The 17,392-nt window shown below is 35.2% G+C and overlaps 1 protein-coding gene and 1 pseudogene across 6 annotated transcripts in view; one reads left to right on the top strand and one right to left on the bottom strand.

Annotated features, from left to right (window-relative positions):
- The window catches only part of SENP6 (SUMO specific peptidase 6), a 118,097-nt gene that overhangs the window by 93,143 nt on the left and 7,562 nt on the right, over nt 1-17,392 (bottom strand). For all 6 annotated transcript variants that reach the window (XM_058734502.1, XM_058734505.1, XM_058734508.1 and 3 more), the window contains exon 2: nt 1,495-1,588. In XM_058734502.1, coding sequence (XP_058590485.1) covers nt 1,495-1,588 — 94 coding nt within the window. The remainder of the gene's footprint in view (nt 1-1,494; nt 1,589-17,392) is intronic.
- On the top strand, nt 15,429-16,281 carry LOC131514831 (protein LSM14 homolog A-like; annotated as a pseudogene).

Genomic DNA, 17,392 nt, shown 5'->3' with positions numbered 1-17,392 from the left:
AGACAACTGTTAACCTATTTTTAGTAAAATTTTAGTTATTTATAATAAAAATGTAAAATATTTGTTTCATTGCTGTTTATACACATCCCAACTTTTTTACTAGTAAAAATTCTCTTCTTTCCAAACATTTTACAAAAATATTTAAAAGGTGGGGGCGCCTGGGTGGCGCAGTCGGTTAAGCGTCCGACTTCAGCCAGGTCACGATCTCGCGGTCCGTGAGTTCGAGCCCCGCGTCAGGCTCTGGGCTGATGGCTCAGAGCCTGGAGCCTGCTTCCGATTCTGTGTCTCCCTCTCTCTCTGCCCCTCCCCCGTTCATGCTCTGTCTCTCTCTGTCCCAAAAATAAATAAAAAACGTTGAAAAAAAAAATTAAAAAAAAAAAATATTTAAAAGGTGGTATACTTTCTAACTCAATTTTGGATCTAATTCAAAATTTTCAAAATTACATAAGAAAAATATATTATTTATAGTGATAAAATATAATACCAATATATATAATTATAATAAAATACTTGTATTTTATTTATTATAATAATAATAAAAGACAGGAGAGAAAGATGACCACAAAATACCGATTTTAGGTGAAAACCTTACCAGTTCGAAGTTCTCCTTCGAATAAAAGTTTACAGTCAGTTCAATATCTCATAGATGAAAACACATGAAAGTGGTAATGATGAATGGAGCTGTTGCCCAGACAGAAAAGTGAAGCACCTACAATATTTATTAGCCAATATCTTCTGAATGACTTTTTGTGTAGAAATTTTTAAAAATACTTATAGTTTTGGTAGAACTCCTTGTATATATTTATGTATCTCTGAATTTGTTCTGGCCCAGTGGAAAACCAGATCAACAAACCAAGGCATCTAATAGCAATGGTGACTTTGTAATACAAATCTCGTGATATGCAAAAGGTTGTATTAAAACTATCATTTAAATTTTACAAAGCAGTCATTCTAAGCACACTAACAAAGTGTAATAACTACTCTGTTTAACTTTTGCCTGAGTTAACATCTGTGTTTATCATTTATATAGTTTCTGCTTTCTCTGGTAGTAATGTGATCTAAGATGGATAGGGCAACTGGGAAGAAAGATACACTATAGGACTTAAACTTTCACAAAAAACTCAGGGGTCTTAATGTGGGTTCACTTACTCATGATAAACAGTAGCTCTTCAAATCAGAAATGTTATTTAAAAAAAAGAACAATTTATTTAATTGAAAATCTTTAATGATCAATTTTTAATAAGCTTACATGTATTACATGCACATAATCATTTCAAAAGACACATAATCATTCACATGCACATAATCATTCAAAAGACAAATGAAAAAGCAAAATTATTTAATAAAAATCTGCTTTTTCTTTCCTTGATTCTACTATAAAAGATGTTTTCTTAAGAATACCATTCTCTTAAAAATACTTCCATGGAATATAAATCATTTTTCAATGAAATGTCATTCTTATAAAATATGTGACGGAAGAAAAAAAGTTCTTACTCTTTATCTGTATCTCCTTCACTTTCGTCTCCATGATCAAAGCTCCAATTATTTTTAAAACCTCCATCTCTCTTAGATTCTGATCTAGCCAAAGCTGAAATAAAACAGAGATAAATATTCATTAACAAAGCAATTCAATATGAAATAAAATTTAGCATTTCTCAAGCTCTTTGATTAGTCTAGATGTTTTCTTAATTTTCTTGCTTTTTGAATATTTCTTATAAACATCTTATCTCCAAAATGAAAAAGAACACATTAAAATCTGTTTCTGCTAATTTACAGTTGTTCATATGCATGAGTTTGTTACCAAGAAGAAACTCAAATTGGTAAGATTTGATACAATAAAAATAGAGGCGGAGCATATGAGTATGTATAAAATATATAAAAACCAACCCTGTATGTCCATATTTGATCACTGATCAAATTACTACCTGTTACTTTGTTATCTTGTTTATAAATCATTTATGAGAACTATATCCAGACACTAGCCTTTTCTTTACTTCAGTCAATCATCTCTGCCTTTTAACAGGAGAAATCAATGTTTTCTGCGTTGACAATATGGTGAACTCAACGTCCAGGAACACCACATATACTCATGATGAATTTTAAAATTTTAAGTGAGTGGCTAAAACCCTCTGAAACCATAAACAACCAGAAAGTGGGAACTGAGAGATAAATGAGTTCTGAAGCTGGCATTTGTCTCAGAGTCAAAAACCTGATGGCCTAGATCAGGTTGATGGCTTAAAACCTGATGGCTTTAAGATCAAGTTTGGGATGCCAGCAAGATGAGAGGTTAAACTGATGACCAGAAGATCTGAAGGGCAACCTTAAAATTAGGTGAACTAGGAGAAAAAAAGAAACTGAAAGAAAGCAGGAATAATTCTGATGTCTTTCCTTTGCTCTGGGTTTTTAGGTTAAACTGATGACAAAGTGTATTTATCTCATGGTTAGGGAATTCCTAACCACAAGCTCACAATTACTCAGGTTTGGGACCAGAATTTTCATAACCATAACCTACAGGACCCAGGAAAGTCTATAATTAAAACAGTCTCACAAGAGGCTGAGTACCACTACAGGTTGGAAAAATGCAAATCAAAACTATAATGAGATACTCAGTCATTAGGATAGCCATTATTATTTAAGCCAACACATTAGTAAGTGTTGGTAAGAATGTGGAGAAACTGGAAATTCTGTGCATCGCTGGTGGGAATGTAAAACAGTGCAGCCACCATGGGAAGTTCGGCAGTTCCTCAGAGTTAAACAGAATTACCCTATGTTCCAGAAATCTCATTTCTAGGTTTGTACCCAAAATAACTGGGACAGCATGGACTCAGATACTTACACACCAACATTCATAGTAGCATTAATCACATAGCCAAAGGTGAAAACAACTCAAATGTCCAGCAAAAGATGAATAAATAAAATGTTCTGTGTATATATGCATACACATACACACACAGAGGAATATTATTCAGCCATAAAGGAATCAAATTCTGATACATGCTACAACATGGATGAACCCTGAAAACATTACAATGAGTTAAACAAGCTAGCCATAAAATAACATATATTGTATGACTCCACTTATATGAGGTATCAAGGATAGGCAAATTCAGAAGCAGAAAGTGTGACAGAGGTTAACAGGGGTTGGAGAAGGAGAAGAATGGAGAGTTATTTTTTTAATTGGCATATGGTTTTTGTTTGGGATGATGAAAAAGTTCCGGAAATGAATGGTGGTAATGATTGTACAACATTATGAAAGTACTTAATGACAATCCAAATTGTACACTTGAAAATGGTTAAAATTGTAAATTTTGTTATGTATATTTCTGCTACAATAAAAAACCATTTTTAAAGCCCCACCCTGCAAAAAGCCTCTATGTGACTAACAGAATCAAATATAAATCCTCTCTAAAAATTTCAATACAGCCTCAAAAAGAGTTTCAAAGAATAGGAGTTCACAACCAAAATTATGAAATGGGAAGGAAGAAGTCACTATGAGCAAATCTGAAACTTCTTTACATGTATACTGGGGTTGGACAAATAATAGTGTATAATGGATGCAAGGTTTCTCCCTGTCAGAGAAAGAGGTTACAAATAAGCAACAGAAAAGAAAACCAGAATGAACTCTGTTCATTCTAATGGTACTAGAGAAAGAGATATCAGTATGAATCCATATTTGTTTGACATATATACAGATAGATAAAAGAACAAATATAGGCATGTCTTGTAGCATGGGTTAGTATACAGAACTAAGGCTCTCTTCTCTGAGAGGTCTAAAAAGCAGTGACAGCCTAGTGGCAACAAGTACACTTACAGCCAGATCCTGATTTTTAAATATCATTCTCTAATAAACGGAGCTCAGGCTCCTAGAAGAAATGACTGATTCTAAGGATGGGGCAGGGAAAATACAAGATAAACCTGGAATATTCTGTATACCAGGAAATAAGGAGGTTCTTTTTCAAAAAAAAAAAAAAAAAAAAAAAAAAAAGAGATGGGGGAATATCAAAAGGTTACAGGAGCCAAACTGAACCTCCCAATAGTTGAACAAGGGTGAAACAATTTTAGCAAAAATAAACAACAGTATTGAATTATAACTCCCAAAAGTAAACAAATATTCATGAAGTCATACTGACATAAATGACTGAATGAATAAATAACTAAATGGGAAAAAGGGACATACTTTCCTTAAAAAAGACTTCCAAATGATATATGCACAAACTCTTTCCAATAAGAGATGAAACAATTCCCTTTCCCTTCAGTATAGACTGGACTTGGTAACTCACTTACAAGCACTGTCAATTGACAGTGATATCTGACAATCACTACCTCAGCCATAATTAAGGTTAAAATCAAAAGTGACGTCTTGTTCACAGGATGTAGTATTTAATACGATGTGATGAAAATGCCACTTCAGCTCTGTGGTCTTCTTCCCAAAAACCCATAATGCCAGTTAATCATGAGAAAACATCAGATAAACTGAGAAACAGTCTACAAAATACCTGACTTTTAAAAAGGAAGGAAAGATTAAGAAACTATTATAGATCAGAGGAGACTAAGGAGATGTAACGATCAAAATGCAGTATCCTGGATTGGACCTTGGAATAAGAAAAGGACATTAGTGAAATAACCAGGGAAGTGCAAATAAAGTCTGTAGTTTGGGTAATAGTATTATAGTTATGTTAATTTCCAAGTTTTTAACAAATGTACTATGATCATATAAGGTGCCAACATTAAGAAAAAATGAATAGTATATAAAAACTATGACATCTTCGAAACCTGTCTATGAATTTAAAATTATTCCCCAAAAAGAACATTAAAAAATCAAAAGTAAAATGAACCTGTTTTAAAAAAAGATGGTTAGGTGAAAGTTATGCTACCAAGACAGAAAAGGTAATTAAACTATAATGATTTCTAAGCTAATGAAGACTCATAATCGAGCAACTAGTATCCATCAACTAGGCAAATTAGTTAAAAAGGCCACGAGGCAGCAAAAAGTCAAGAAATGTTTATTATTTATGCACTAAAGGAACTAGGGTTCTAAACACACAATTCTAACACATCTAGTCATATGATTTCCCAATACACAGATTAGAACCTCTAAATGTATAAATGAAAGAACAATCAGCAGATTAGAACCTCTAAACGTATAAATAAAAGAACAATAACCTCGAGAAAGTGATTACTGCCAATAAAAAAACATAAGTTAGAAAAAACAAACACATTTTTAAAACATAAGTTTAGGGCAACTTACAGTAGGAGCAAAACCTTAAATCCTTAAAAGTCCTGGAGAGCATTTCACATTTCAATATCCTACTATAGCTGACATTAGTAATAATGGGAATAGAAAATTATGTCCACTAAACTCCACTTACAAAATTAAGTGGAAGAAGAGATAAAGGTTAAGAAGAGATCCCAGTAAGTATCACAAATCAAATAAATGCATTTTTCTCCATATGCTTCACTAAAATGACAGTAAAGGAAGGAGAGGAGAAAAAGTAGAAACCCTTAAGAACAAAAAGAAAACCAGAAAGGAGATAACAGTAAATGAGAGATGTAAGTAAACTGAAAGATGAAAACGTGATGGATGGGGAGGCACTGACTTAGTTGACTAGAGAAAACACACCTAAATACCTACAAGGGCACAAATATTACCAAACTGACACAAGAAGATTTGAACACTGCTGCATCAATAAAAGAAACTGAATTATTACAAATATTTCCATAAAGAAATATTCAGGCCCAAAAGGCCTCTCTAGTAATTTTTTTATACAGGTTATTTTTATTTCACAGTAAGTAATTTCGTCCTATTTTTTAAGTAAACTCTACCCCCAACATGGGGCTCAATCTTACAACCCCAAGTTCAAGAGTCACATGCTCTAATGACTGAGTTAGCCAGGTGCCCCTATAGTAATTTCTTTCAAGCTTGTAAGAAAGAGCAACACATTTATTTTCCCAGAAAATAAAAGAAGGGGAAATACCCTGCACTGACTTCGCAAAGTAAGAGTATCTGGATTCCAAACCTGACAATGACACCCAAGGAAGGAAAATTACCACTCTCTCATGGAGACAAATATAAAATCCTAAATAAAATATCAGCAAATCAAATCCAGTAATATGTAAAGAAAAATATATACTAATCGAGCAGAGTTTATTCCAAAAGAATCAACATTTAAAAATCATAAATATAATTCACAAAACAAATACTTTGCAACAAACAGAAAACAGTAACAAATACTGTTTAGGGGCACCTGGGTGGCTCAGTCAGTTAAGCGCCTGACTCCTGATTTTGGCTCAGGTCATGATTTCACAGTTCCTGAGTAAGAGCCCAGTGTTGGGCTCTGCGCTGACAGTGTGGAGCCTGCTTGAGATTCTCTCTCTGCCTCTCCCCTGCTTATGTGTTCTCTCTCTCCTTCTCTAAATAAAGTTCTAAAAATTTCTTTAAAAATTAAAAAAATAATTTTTAAAAATTTAATAAATACAGTAGACATTAATCCAACTACATCAATAATCACTCTGAACATCAATGGTTTAGGTGCACCAATCAAAAGACAGAGTTGTCAAAGTGGATCAAACAACAGACCCAACCATATGCCATCTACAAGAAACATACTTCAGACACTAAATAAACAAATGGACACATACAGATTAAAAGTAAACAGATGGGGAAAGATATACCACACTAACAATAATCAAAAGAAAGCAGGAGTAGCTATGTTTTCAGACAAAGCAGATGTAAAAGCAAGGAAAGTTATTAGAGATAAAGAAGGGCATTACATAATGTTAACAGAGTCAATTTTCTTTAATTTTTTTAATATTTATTTTTGAGAGAGAGAAAGCGCACCTGCACAAGTGGGCCAGAGAGAAAAAAGGCACAGAATCTGAAGCAGGCTCCAGCTCTGAGCTGTCAGCACATAGGCCGATGAGGGGCTTGAACCCATGAACCATGAGATTATGACCTGAGCTGAAGTAGGATGCTTAACCATCTGAGCCACCCAGGCACCCCAACAGAGTCAATTTTCAATGAAGACATAACAATCCCTAATATGTATGTACCTAACAACAGTGTTAAACTATATAAGGCAGAATCTAATAGAATTCCAAGAAGAAAACAGAAGACCTGTTATAATAATTGGTAACTGTAACATTCCTGTATTAGAAATGGACTGTGACAGTGGGCAGAAAATCACTGAGAACAAAGTTGAACTCAATAATACCACCAACCAACTGGAGATGATGGACATCTACAGACCACTTCTTCATCCAACAACACAAAAATACACATTTTTCCCAAGCTCACATGGAATGATTACTAAGACAGATTACATTCTGAGCCATAAAACACTTTAACAAATTTACAGAAACAGAAATCACACAACGTCTGCTCTGAGATCACAACAGGAGTAAACTAGAAATCTATAAGTGAAAGGCTAGAAATCAACAAATGGAAAATTCCAAAATACGTGGAAGATTACAACACCTCTAAATAACAAATGGATCAATGAAGAAACCTCAAAATAAATTTAAAAATATTTTGAACTAAATAAAAATGAAAGCACAACTTACCAAATTTGAGAGATATAGTGGAAGGAGTATACACAGGGAAATTTATAGCACTGAAAGCATGTATAAAGAAATATCTCAACTACGTCACCTAAGCTTCTATCTTAGGAAGCTAGAAAAAGAGCAGTTCAAAACTGAAGCATAAGAAAAGAAATAATACAAATTAGGGCATAAATCAATGAAACTGAATAGGGAATCAATCAAAAAAAAAAAAATCAACAAAACCAAAATCTGGTTCTTTAAAGACTAACGTAATCTATAAGCTGCCAGCCAGGCTAATTAAAAAGAGGGAAGACACAGGGATACATGGGTGGTTCACTCAGTTAAGCATTCAACTCTTAGTTTCAGCTCAGTTGATCATCTCATGGTTCTCGGGATGAAGCTCTGTAGCGGGCTCCACACTGACAGCATGGAGCCTGCTTGGGATTTTCTTTCCCCCTCCCTCTCAAAATAAATAAACTTAAAAAAAAAAAAAAGGCGGGGGGGGGAAGACACAAATTACTAGTATCATAAATGAAAAAGGAACATCACTACAGATCTCATAGATATTAAAAGAATAAAGGAATAGTATTAACTACACATCCAAATTTAATAACCCAGATGAAATGGGCCACTTCCTTAAAAGATACAAGCTACCAAAACTCACACAAAAAGAAACAAATGATCTGCATAAGCCTCTATCAAAGAAACGTAATCAATAATTACTTTCCAAAACAGAAAACACCATGCCCAGACGGGTTCACTAGTGAATTCTACCAAATATTTATGGAAGAAATTGTATTAATTCTCTATTATCTCTTTCAGAAGATAGAAGCATTCGATGAGACCAACAGCACCCTAGCATCAAACCAGATAGAGACATTTACTAACAAATTGAATCCAACAATGTGTAAGAATTATGCACCATGACCAAATGGGATTTGTCCCAGCTTTGCAGGACTGGTTCATCATTCAAAAATTAATGTAATCCATTTTATCAATAGGCTGAAAAAGAAAAGTCATACAATCCTATCGATAGAGGCAGAAAAAGCACTTGATGAAATTCAACTCCTATTCATGATTTTTAAAACTCAATAAATGAGGAATACGGAGGAACTCCCTAAACTTAATAAAGGGCATCTACAAAAATCTACAGCCAACATCATACATAATGGTGAGAAACTGAAGCTTTTCCACTAAGATCAGGTACAAGGGAGGAATGATCTCTCATCATTCCTTTTCAATAATGCACTGGAAATTTTGCTAATTCAATAAAACAAGAGAAGGAAAAAAGAGAGCTATAGATTGGGAAAGAAGAAATAAAACTTTGTTCAGAGATGATATTTCCACATAAAATCCAAAATAATCCATCAAAAAAAATGCAACTAAGAAGCAATTATACTGTCTGAAGAATATAAGATTAATACAAAAAGGTCAATTGCTTTCCAATATACCAATAATAAAAAAGTGGAATTTGAAATTAAAAGCACAATACCACTTACATTAGCATGCCCCAAAATATAATACTTAGCTGTAAAGCTAACAAAATATGTACAAGAGCTATAAGGAAAACTACAAAACTCCAATAAAGGTAATCAAAGTAGAACTAAATATCATGGATAGCATGACTCAATATTGTCAAGTTACCAATTCTTCCCAACATTATCTACAGATTTAATGCAATTGCAATAAAAATCTCAGCAAGTTATTTTGTAGATAGTGAGAAACAGATTATAAATTTATGTGGAGAGGCTAAAGACCCAGAATAGCCAACACAATATTTATGAAGAACAAATCTGGAAGACTAACACCACCCAACTTTGAGTCTTACTATAAAACTACAGTAATCAAGTCAGTGTGGTGTTGGCAAACGAATAGACAAATCAGTAGAAAAGAACAGAGAACCCAGAACAGACCCACGTGAACATAGTTGATCTTTGACAAAGGAACAAATGCAATACAATGTAAGAAAAGTTAGTCTATTCAAAAAAATGGTGCTGAAACAACTGGACATCCACATGAAACAAAATGACTCTAGACACAAACCTCACATCCTTCAAAAAAATTAATTCAAAAGGGATTGCAATGGAAAACTATAAAACTCCTACAACGTAACATAAGAGAAAACTTAAATAACCTTGAGTATGACAATGACTTTTTAGATACAACACCCAAGGCACAATCCATGAAAGAATTAATAAGCTGGACTTCATTAAAATTAGGCACTTCTGCTATGCAAAAGACAACATCAAGAAAATGAGAAGACAAACCAGGCTGGGAGAAAATATTTGCAAAATACACATCTGATAAAGGATTGTATCCAAAATATACAAAATACTCTTAAAGTCATTAAAAAGAAAACAAATTTAAAAATGGGCCAAGGAGCACCTGGATGGCTCAGTCAGTTAAGCGGCTAAATTCGTCTCAGGTCATGACCTTGTGGTTCGTGAGTTCAAGCCAAGTATTGGGCTCTCTGCTGTCAGCCCGGAGCCCACTTCAGATCCTCTGTCTGTCTGTCTGTCTGTCTGTCTGTCTCTCTCTCTCTCTCTGCCCCTCCTGCTTGTTAAAAAAGGAGGAGGAGGAGGGGGGAGAAGGGGGAGGAGGAGAAAAATGGGCCAAAAGAGGGGAGGAGGGTTGCAGGACAGGCAAAATGGGTGAAGGGGAGTAGATACAGGTCTTCTATTGTGGAATAAATAAATCACAGGAATAAAAGGCACAGCACAGGGAATACAGTCAATAGTACCATAGGAGCATTGTATGGGGACAGACGGTAGCTACACTTGTGGTGAGCATAATAGATTTGTGGAATCACTATGTTATGCACCTGAAACTAATGTAACACCGTGTGTCAACTACTCTACAATTTTTTTTAAAAAGGAAGGGCCTTGGATATCTCAGCTGGTTGAGCATCCAACTCTTGATATCAGCTCAGGTCATGAGATCAAGCCCCACGTCAGGCTCTGCCCTGAGCATGGAGACTGCTTAAGATACTCTCTCTCTCCCTCTCTGTCTCTCCCCCCACTTGCACACATGCATGCTCTCTCTCTCTCAAAATAAACAAATAAACATTAAAGGGGCAGGGCAAAGACCTTAACAGACACCTCACCAAAGAAGATAGAGATGACAAATAAGCACATGAAAAGATGCTCCACATCATCGGTCATCAGGGATATGCAAATAAAAACAATGAGAAACACTCCCATTAAAATAGCTAAAATCTGGAATACTGACAACATCAACTGCCGGTAAGGATGTACAAAAAGAATTCTCACTCATTGCTAGTGGGAACACAAAATGGTACGGTTTGGGATTTCTTACAAAACTACACATACTGTTACCATACAGCAAATGCACTCCTTGATATTTAACTTGGTATTTAAGGAGTTAAAAACTTACATCCACACTAACATCTACACACAAATGTTTATAGCAGTTTTATTTTAACTGCCAAAACTTGGAAACAACTAAGATGTCCTTCAGTAGGTGAATGGATAAATTATGGTGCATTCAGACAATGGAATATTATTTCCCTAAGAAGGAATGAGCTATCAAGCCATGAAAAAACATGAAGAAAACTTAAATGCATAACTACATACTATATGATTTCAACTATATGACATTCTGAAAAAAGGCAAAACTATGGGGACAGTAAAAAGATAGTACTTGCCAAGAGTATTTTGGGGGAGGCAGGTTTAAAGAATGAATAGGTGGAGCACTGAATTTTATGGCACTGAAAATATTCCATATATTATGATGATGGATACATGTCATTATACATCTCTCCAAACCCACAAATTATATACAACAGCAAGAGTGAATTACACTATATATATGAACTTTGGGTGATTATGCTGTGCCAATGTAGGTTTATCAATTGTAACAAATATACCACTCTGTTGGGAGATATTGATATGGGTGGAGGCTATGCACATGTGGGAGTAGAAGGTACATGGGAAATCTGTGTACCTTCCTCTCAACTTTGCTGTGAACCTAAAACTGCTCTTAAAAAAAAGTCTTTAAAAAAATAAATAAGTAAATACTTTGCACGGTTAGGGAAAAAAAAAAAAAAGCCTGTTTTTTTTTTTTTTCCAATTTCACTGAGATGTAATTGTCATATAACACTGTATAAATTCAAGGTGTACACCATAATAACTTGAATTACATATATTGTGAAATGATTACCACAATAAGTTCAGTTAACATCCAACACTTAATGGAGATACAAAACAAAAAGTTATTTTCCTGGTGATGACAACTCATAAGAGAACTCATGAGAACTTTTTTCTTGTGATGATCTACTGTCAATAACTTAAAAAAAAATACCATACAGATGTTAACTACAGTCATCATTTTGTACATTAAATCCTCAGTACTGGAAGTTTGTACCTTTTGACCACCTTCTCTAAGTCCCCAACCCTCACCTCACTTCCTGCCTCAATAACCACAAATCGGATCTGTTTAAGATTCCACATATAAGTTGAAATCATACAGTATTTGTCTTTCTCTGACTTCTCTCACTTAATATAATGCCCTCAAGGTTCATACACGTTGTCTCAAATTGCCAATGTCCTTGATTTTTATGGCTGAGTAATATTCCACAGTATGTAAGCATGTATATGACTATTTCTTTATCCATTCCTGGTCAACGGATCTTAGGCTTTTTAAATGTCATGGCTATTATAAATAATGCTGTGAACATCTGGGTGCAGCTATCTTTTTGGTACTTTTTTCTTAAGTTTTTACATAGTGTAATATTAATTTCACTTGTATAATATAGTGATTCCACACTTCCATACAACACCTGGTGCTCATCACAAGTGTACTCCTTAATCCCCATCACCTATTTCACCCATCCCTCCATCCATCTCCCCCCTGACATTGTTTCCTTCGATATATTCCCAGAAGTGGAATGATGAATGATGTTGAGCACCTTTTCATGTATCTGTTGGCATCTGTATGTCTTCTTTGGAAAAATGTCTATTCAAGCCCTTTGTCCATTTTTAATTGGATTATTTGGGGGTTTTGGTAATGAGTTGTAGGAGTTCTTTATATATTTTGGATATTAATCCCTTACAATATAAGACTTACAAATACTTAATAAAGTCTTTAAAATACTTTTTCAATATAAAGAAAACATAACATATACACTATAAATAGACTTCCAAATTCTGTTAACCCAGCCTGTATACCTGACTGGCGTTCTCCTGCTGCCATAAAACGAATAAAACAAAAAAGTTATAATACAAAGGACCAATAAGACCAAAGGATTTCTTACATGACGAAAAGCACAAGCCATTGGGAAAAAAAACAACAAATGACTACATTACATTAAAAAATTCTGTTCAAGGGTCTCCTGGGTGGTTCACTCTGTTAAGTGTCTAACTCCTGATTCCGGCTCCAGTCATGATCACACGGTTTGTTAGATCAAGTCCCCTATCGGGTTCTGCGCTGACAGCACGGAGTCTGCTTGGGAGCGCTCTCTACCCCCTTCTCTCTCTGCCCCTCACCTATTTGCATGCACGCTGTCTTTCAAAATAAATAAAAAATAGAAATAAAAAATTCTGTTCATAAAATTATTCATTAAAAAATAAGTAATAATTTCATAAGATGTATGTTTAATCCATAAATTCAGCGAAAGTTTCCTGTCCAGAGTATATAATATAGAACTCCAAAATTCCAAGAGAATGCCTATTTTAGGCAGAAGATATGAATGAATTAAGAACAGAAACACATACACACAAAAACAAAAGCACAAAAAGAAACTCATAGTATATTTTGTTTACTTTACTCAAGAGCCCGAAGCTCACAGAACAGGGATTAGCTCCAGCTTGGCACTCAATATTTTTTGAATGTTCAATGAACAAGGAGTTATTTTTTTTAAAAAAATTTTTAATGTTTATTTTTGAAAGAAGGAGAAAGAGAGAGAAAGAGTGTGTGCTAGCGGGCGAGGGGCACAGATAGAGGGAGACAGAGACTTGGAGGCAGACTCCCTGCTATCAGCAGGAAGCCTGACCTAAGGCTGTAACTCATGAACCATGAGATCATGAGCCAAAGTCAGATGCTCAATGGACTGAGCCATCCAAGCACCCAGGAATATATATGTTTTTTAATGCAGCAATAAAGATACTCAATCTCACTACAGACCAGAATATTATAAATTAAAACCACCATCTGATAACCCCATCAGACTGGCAAAAACTAAAACATCAAACATTATGAAGTGGGTGATGATGTGTATAAACTGGAAAATTTAAAAACTGTTAATCAAACCACTCTGGAGACCAATTTGACAATATCTACATAAAGCTGGAACTGTACATGACCCAATGATTCCATCACTTAAGGGATACACTAGATCAGGTGTCAGTGAAGTATGGCCCAGCTAAATATGGACTACTGCCCGTTTTTATGAGACCTAAAAACTAAGATGGCTTTAACATTTTTAAATGGTTGAAGGGGAAAAAAAAATCAAAACAATGTTTCATAACACATAAAAATCATTAAAAAATTCAAATTTGAGTGTCCATCAAGTTTTACTGGCACACAGCCACATTTGTTTACTTATGTCTCATCTATGACTGCCTTCTTACTAAAATAGCAGCATTGAGTAATTGGAACAGAGAGTGTTCAGACTGCAAAGTGTAAAAACATTTACTATCTGGCCCTTTAAACAGAAAGTTTGCTGACCTCTGCCCTACAGAAACACACACACGTGCACAAGGAAATGTACTTTTAAAAGATTTCATGGTAGCAATATGAAACATATGAAGGTATACATAGTAGCAATGTATGTAATAATAAAAAGGTGGCTACAACCTAAACTTCTACAAATGGGAATGTATAAATAAACTGTAGTATATCCATACTATGAGATACTAATTGACAATGAAAATGGAAGTTCTTATCAACATTAATCCCTCAAACAATGCTGTAAGAATGATAAGCAAGTTGCGGAAAAATACAGAACATAACTCATATTCTAAAACATGCAAGATAATTTACACGTGCGCACGCATGTGTGGGTGCGCGCCCACACACAGACACACAGACACACACACACAGACACACACACACACACACACACACAGTTTAGAGATACATACATAAAGAGTAAAGTACAAAGAAATGCATGGGAAAGATAACTACCAAATTAAGAATAGTAGTTACCCCTGGAGGTAGGAGGATGCAAAAAGGATAGGGTTTACCCCAGCTTCAACTATACTGGTAATGTTTTCTTTTGGCTAGTAAGCAGAACATGAGTTTTTGCTATACTATTCTTCATATTTCACATAGATGTAAAATATTTCCTAATAACTTTTAAACTATCACCATAACGTTTTACAATAATGAAAAATAGGATTAATTTTTTTAAACTTGAAACTTCTGCAATTGACAAATGTAAAAGCAGTAAAATATAAAGAGGAATTAAATGTCAATGTCAGAAGATCTCAATAAAGCAATTTCAGGTGGCTCTGTAGCACTATCGCCCCAGTCTTTCTTAAGAACTTGTCAGGATCCTCCAAAGACAGTTCTATTGGAGCTCCAAGCACCATGTTACAGGTACCCTGCTGAAGAGACCAGGTGAAGAGGCCTTTACACTACATGGAAAGAGAAGGGTCCACCTTTCCACATCTACTAGAGTCAAGACATTTGAATGAAGCCATCTTGGAACCTCCAGACCAGGGACATATATTATGTAAAGAAGAATCACCCAGCTGAGGTGACTTTCTCAAATCCCTAATCTATAAAGCCTTTGTACTTTTGAACAGAAAACAGACCAATAGATTATCCAAAACTATCTCAAAATGAAGTCTAAATATATTATATTCTTGGAAGTGATATTAAATTAGATTTCTCAGGAGTCACCAAAACCACATACTCTTTGCTTCGGGATGGAGCTACTACTGCTCAGTATTCTTTGTTTATCTACTTCTTTGTTCCATTCAGTGGATTTCTACGGACCTTTTGGCAGGATGCCAGCATACAGTTAGTTCTGTCCAAGGTCTTTATCAGGCAGCTGTTTGGTGCTACTGGTGTTTCTGGAAGCTCCTTGATCTTCTATAGAACAGAAATATCAAGCAGTGGTATCTTATCCCAAAGTAATACAGGTGGTTCTATCTTTACAAGATAGAAAAAATTCAGTTATCTCTAAAAATTCAGTTATCTCAAGCTGATGCACACAAAGTTCCAAAGTCAGGAAATGAACAACTCAGAAATGACTGTAAGAGACAAACAGCGCCAAAGAAAGGTGAGAAGATCATCAGGGTAAGAGAGGAATTCAGTATCCAGGGAGATGGACCAATGACATTTGAATTCTGAACATGAAATGCATAATTCAACAAGGAAAAAACTGACAGAAAACTTAAATTAGAAGGTGAACTTGAGAAACAGGCAAAGCTTGTAAATGGTGAAGACAAAGGAGACTCAAGAGTTGGTACTCAAACTGGGAAGGAAATGCTGATGAAGACTCCCAGACTTAATCGCTATTATGACAAAACTAAATCATTCTTTGATAAAATCTCCTATGATATTAGAGAATGGAGACCAACCTAGGCTGAAGAAAGATCAAATGCCAAAATATTTGGGATCCCACTTCATCCAAACAGTGGTCATAGGAGTTATAGAGGCAGAGTCAACAGAGGTCATGATGGTGAAGAGGTAGTATCTTCACCATGTTTTCACAATTTAGTGGCAGATTCATATATAGGACGTAGTGGGGTAGAAAGCTTGCAGGTTTTTGAATGAGGAAAAACAACAAAGTTATTACATAGTCTACAAACAGGTCTCAGGGAATTTCTAGCTCTTCATTAGATTGCCATTTGGTTTCAATCTTTGCAAAAACTGAAGAAGTGAATTTACTATATGCTGGACACACACACTGGCTTTTTTTGTTGTTGCTCTCCCTACTCTATTTCAAAGACTATACTGCAGTTAATATGGGGGGGGGGGGAACCATACTAAAAAGCAAACATGAAATGTATTTGAAATAGCCAAAAACCTCTAAAAGCAAGATCAGAATATGGTTTGCTGTATTGCTACTCAAGCTTGAAGGTCAGATGTCCTCAAGGTAATTGCTCTTAACCTGCGACAAGGCAGAATGTCTAAACGTCTCCGTGTGACCCCAATGATTGTACCAATTTTATTTATTTTTTTTTTTAATTTTTTTTTTTCAACGTTTTTTATTTATTTTTGGGACAGAGAGAGACAAAGCATGAACGGGGGAGGGGCAGAGAGAGAGGGAGACACAGAATCCGAAACAGGCTCCAGGCTCCGAGCTGTCAGCACAGAGCCCGACGCGGGGCTCGAACTCACGGACCGCGAGATCGTGACCTGGCTGAAGTCGGCCGCTTAACCGACTGCGCCACCCAGGCGCCCCGATTGTACCAATTTTAGCAATGAAAGTCCTGTATCCTCAGGAGAAAGGGGTCCTAATTTTTAGTGATGGATGCAGAAAATTATGTAAAGTACAAAACCTAAGATAATCCAAAGAATAGGGCTAAAGAAAAACCATCTGTAATATCAAACAGATACTGCATAGAGTATCTACCTTCCATACTTGTTGTCTTTTTTTTTTTTTTAAGCTGATGTTGGCAATCATAATTTGCGGTTCATAATAACAGATTACCATCCATTGTTGCATCATTCCAAGCAACAGGACTTTAAGTATACAAGTTAAGTGGGTTATAATCATGATCATTAATAGTCTGCTGTCCTTGACTTTGTAATATTAACTGTTGTGTTTTGTACGGAGATAGTGTTTAATTTTTAATACCATAAATAGTGTGACCACGTTTTCTAAGAGTTCAGGTAATGAAAATGAAAAAGACTACAATAACAACTGCAGCATGACCCAAAC

This window comes from Neofelis nebulosa, chromosome 6 (assembly GCF_028018385.1).
Source record: "Neofelis nebulosa isolate mNeoNeb1 chromosome 6, mNeoNeb1.pri, whole genome shotgun sequence".
In the NCBI taxonomy this organism is placed as follows: domain Eukaryota; kingdom Metazoa; phylum Chordata; class Mammalia; order Carnivora; family Felidae; genus Neofelis; species Neofelis nebulosa.
Note: the sequence above shows the minus strand (reverse complement) of the source record. Positions and strands in the feature narration are given on the sequence as shown.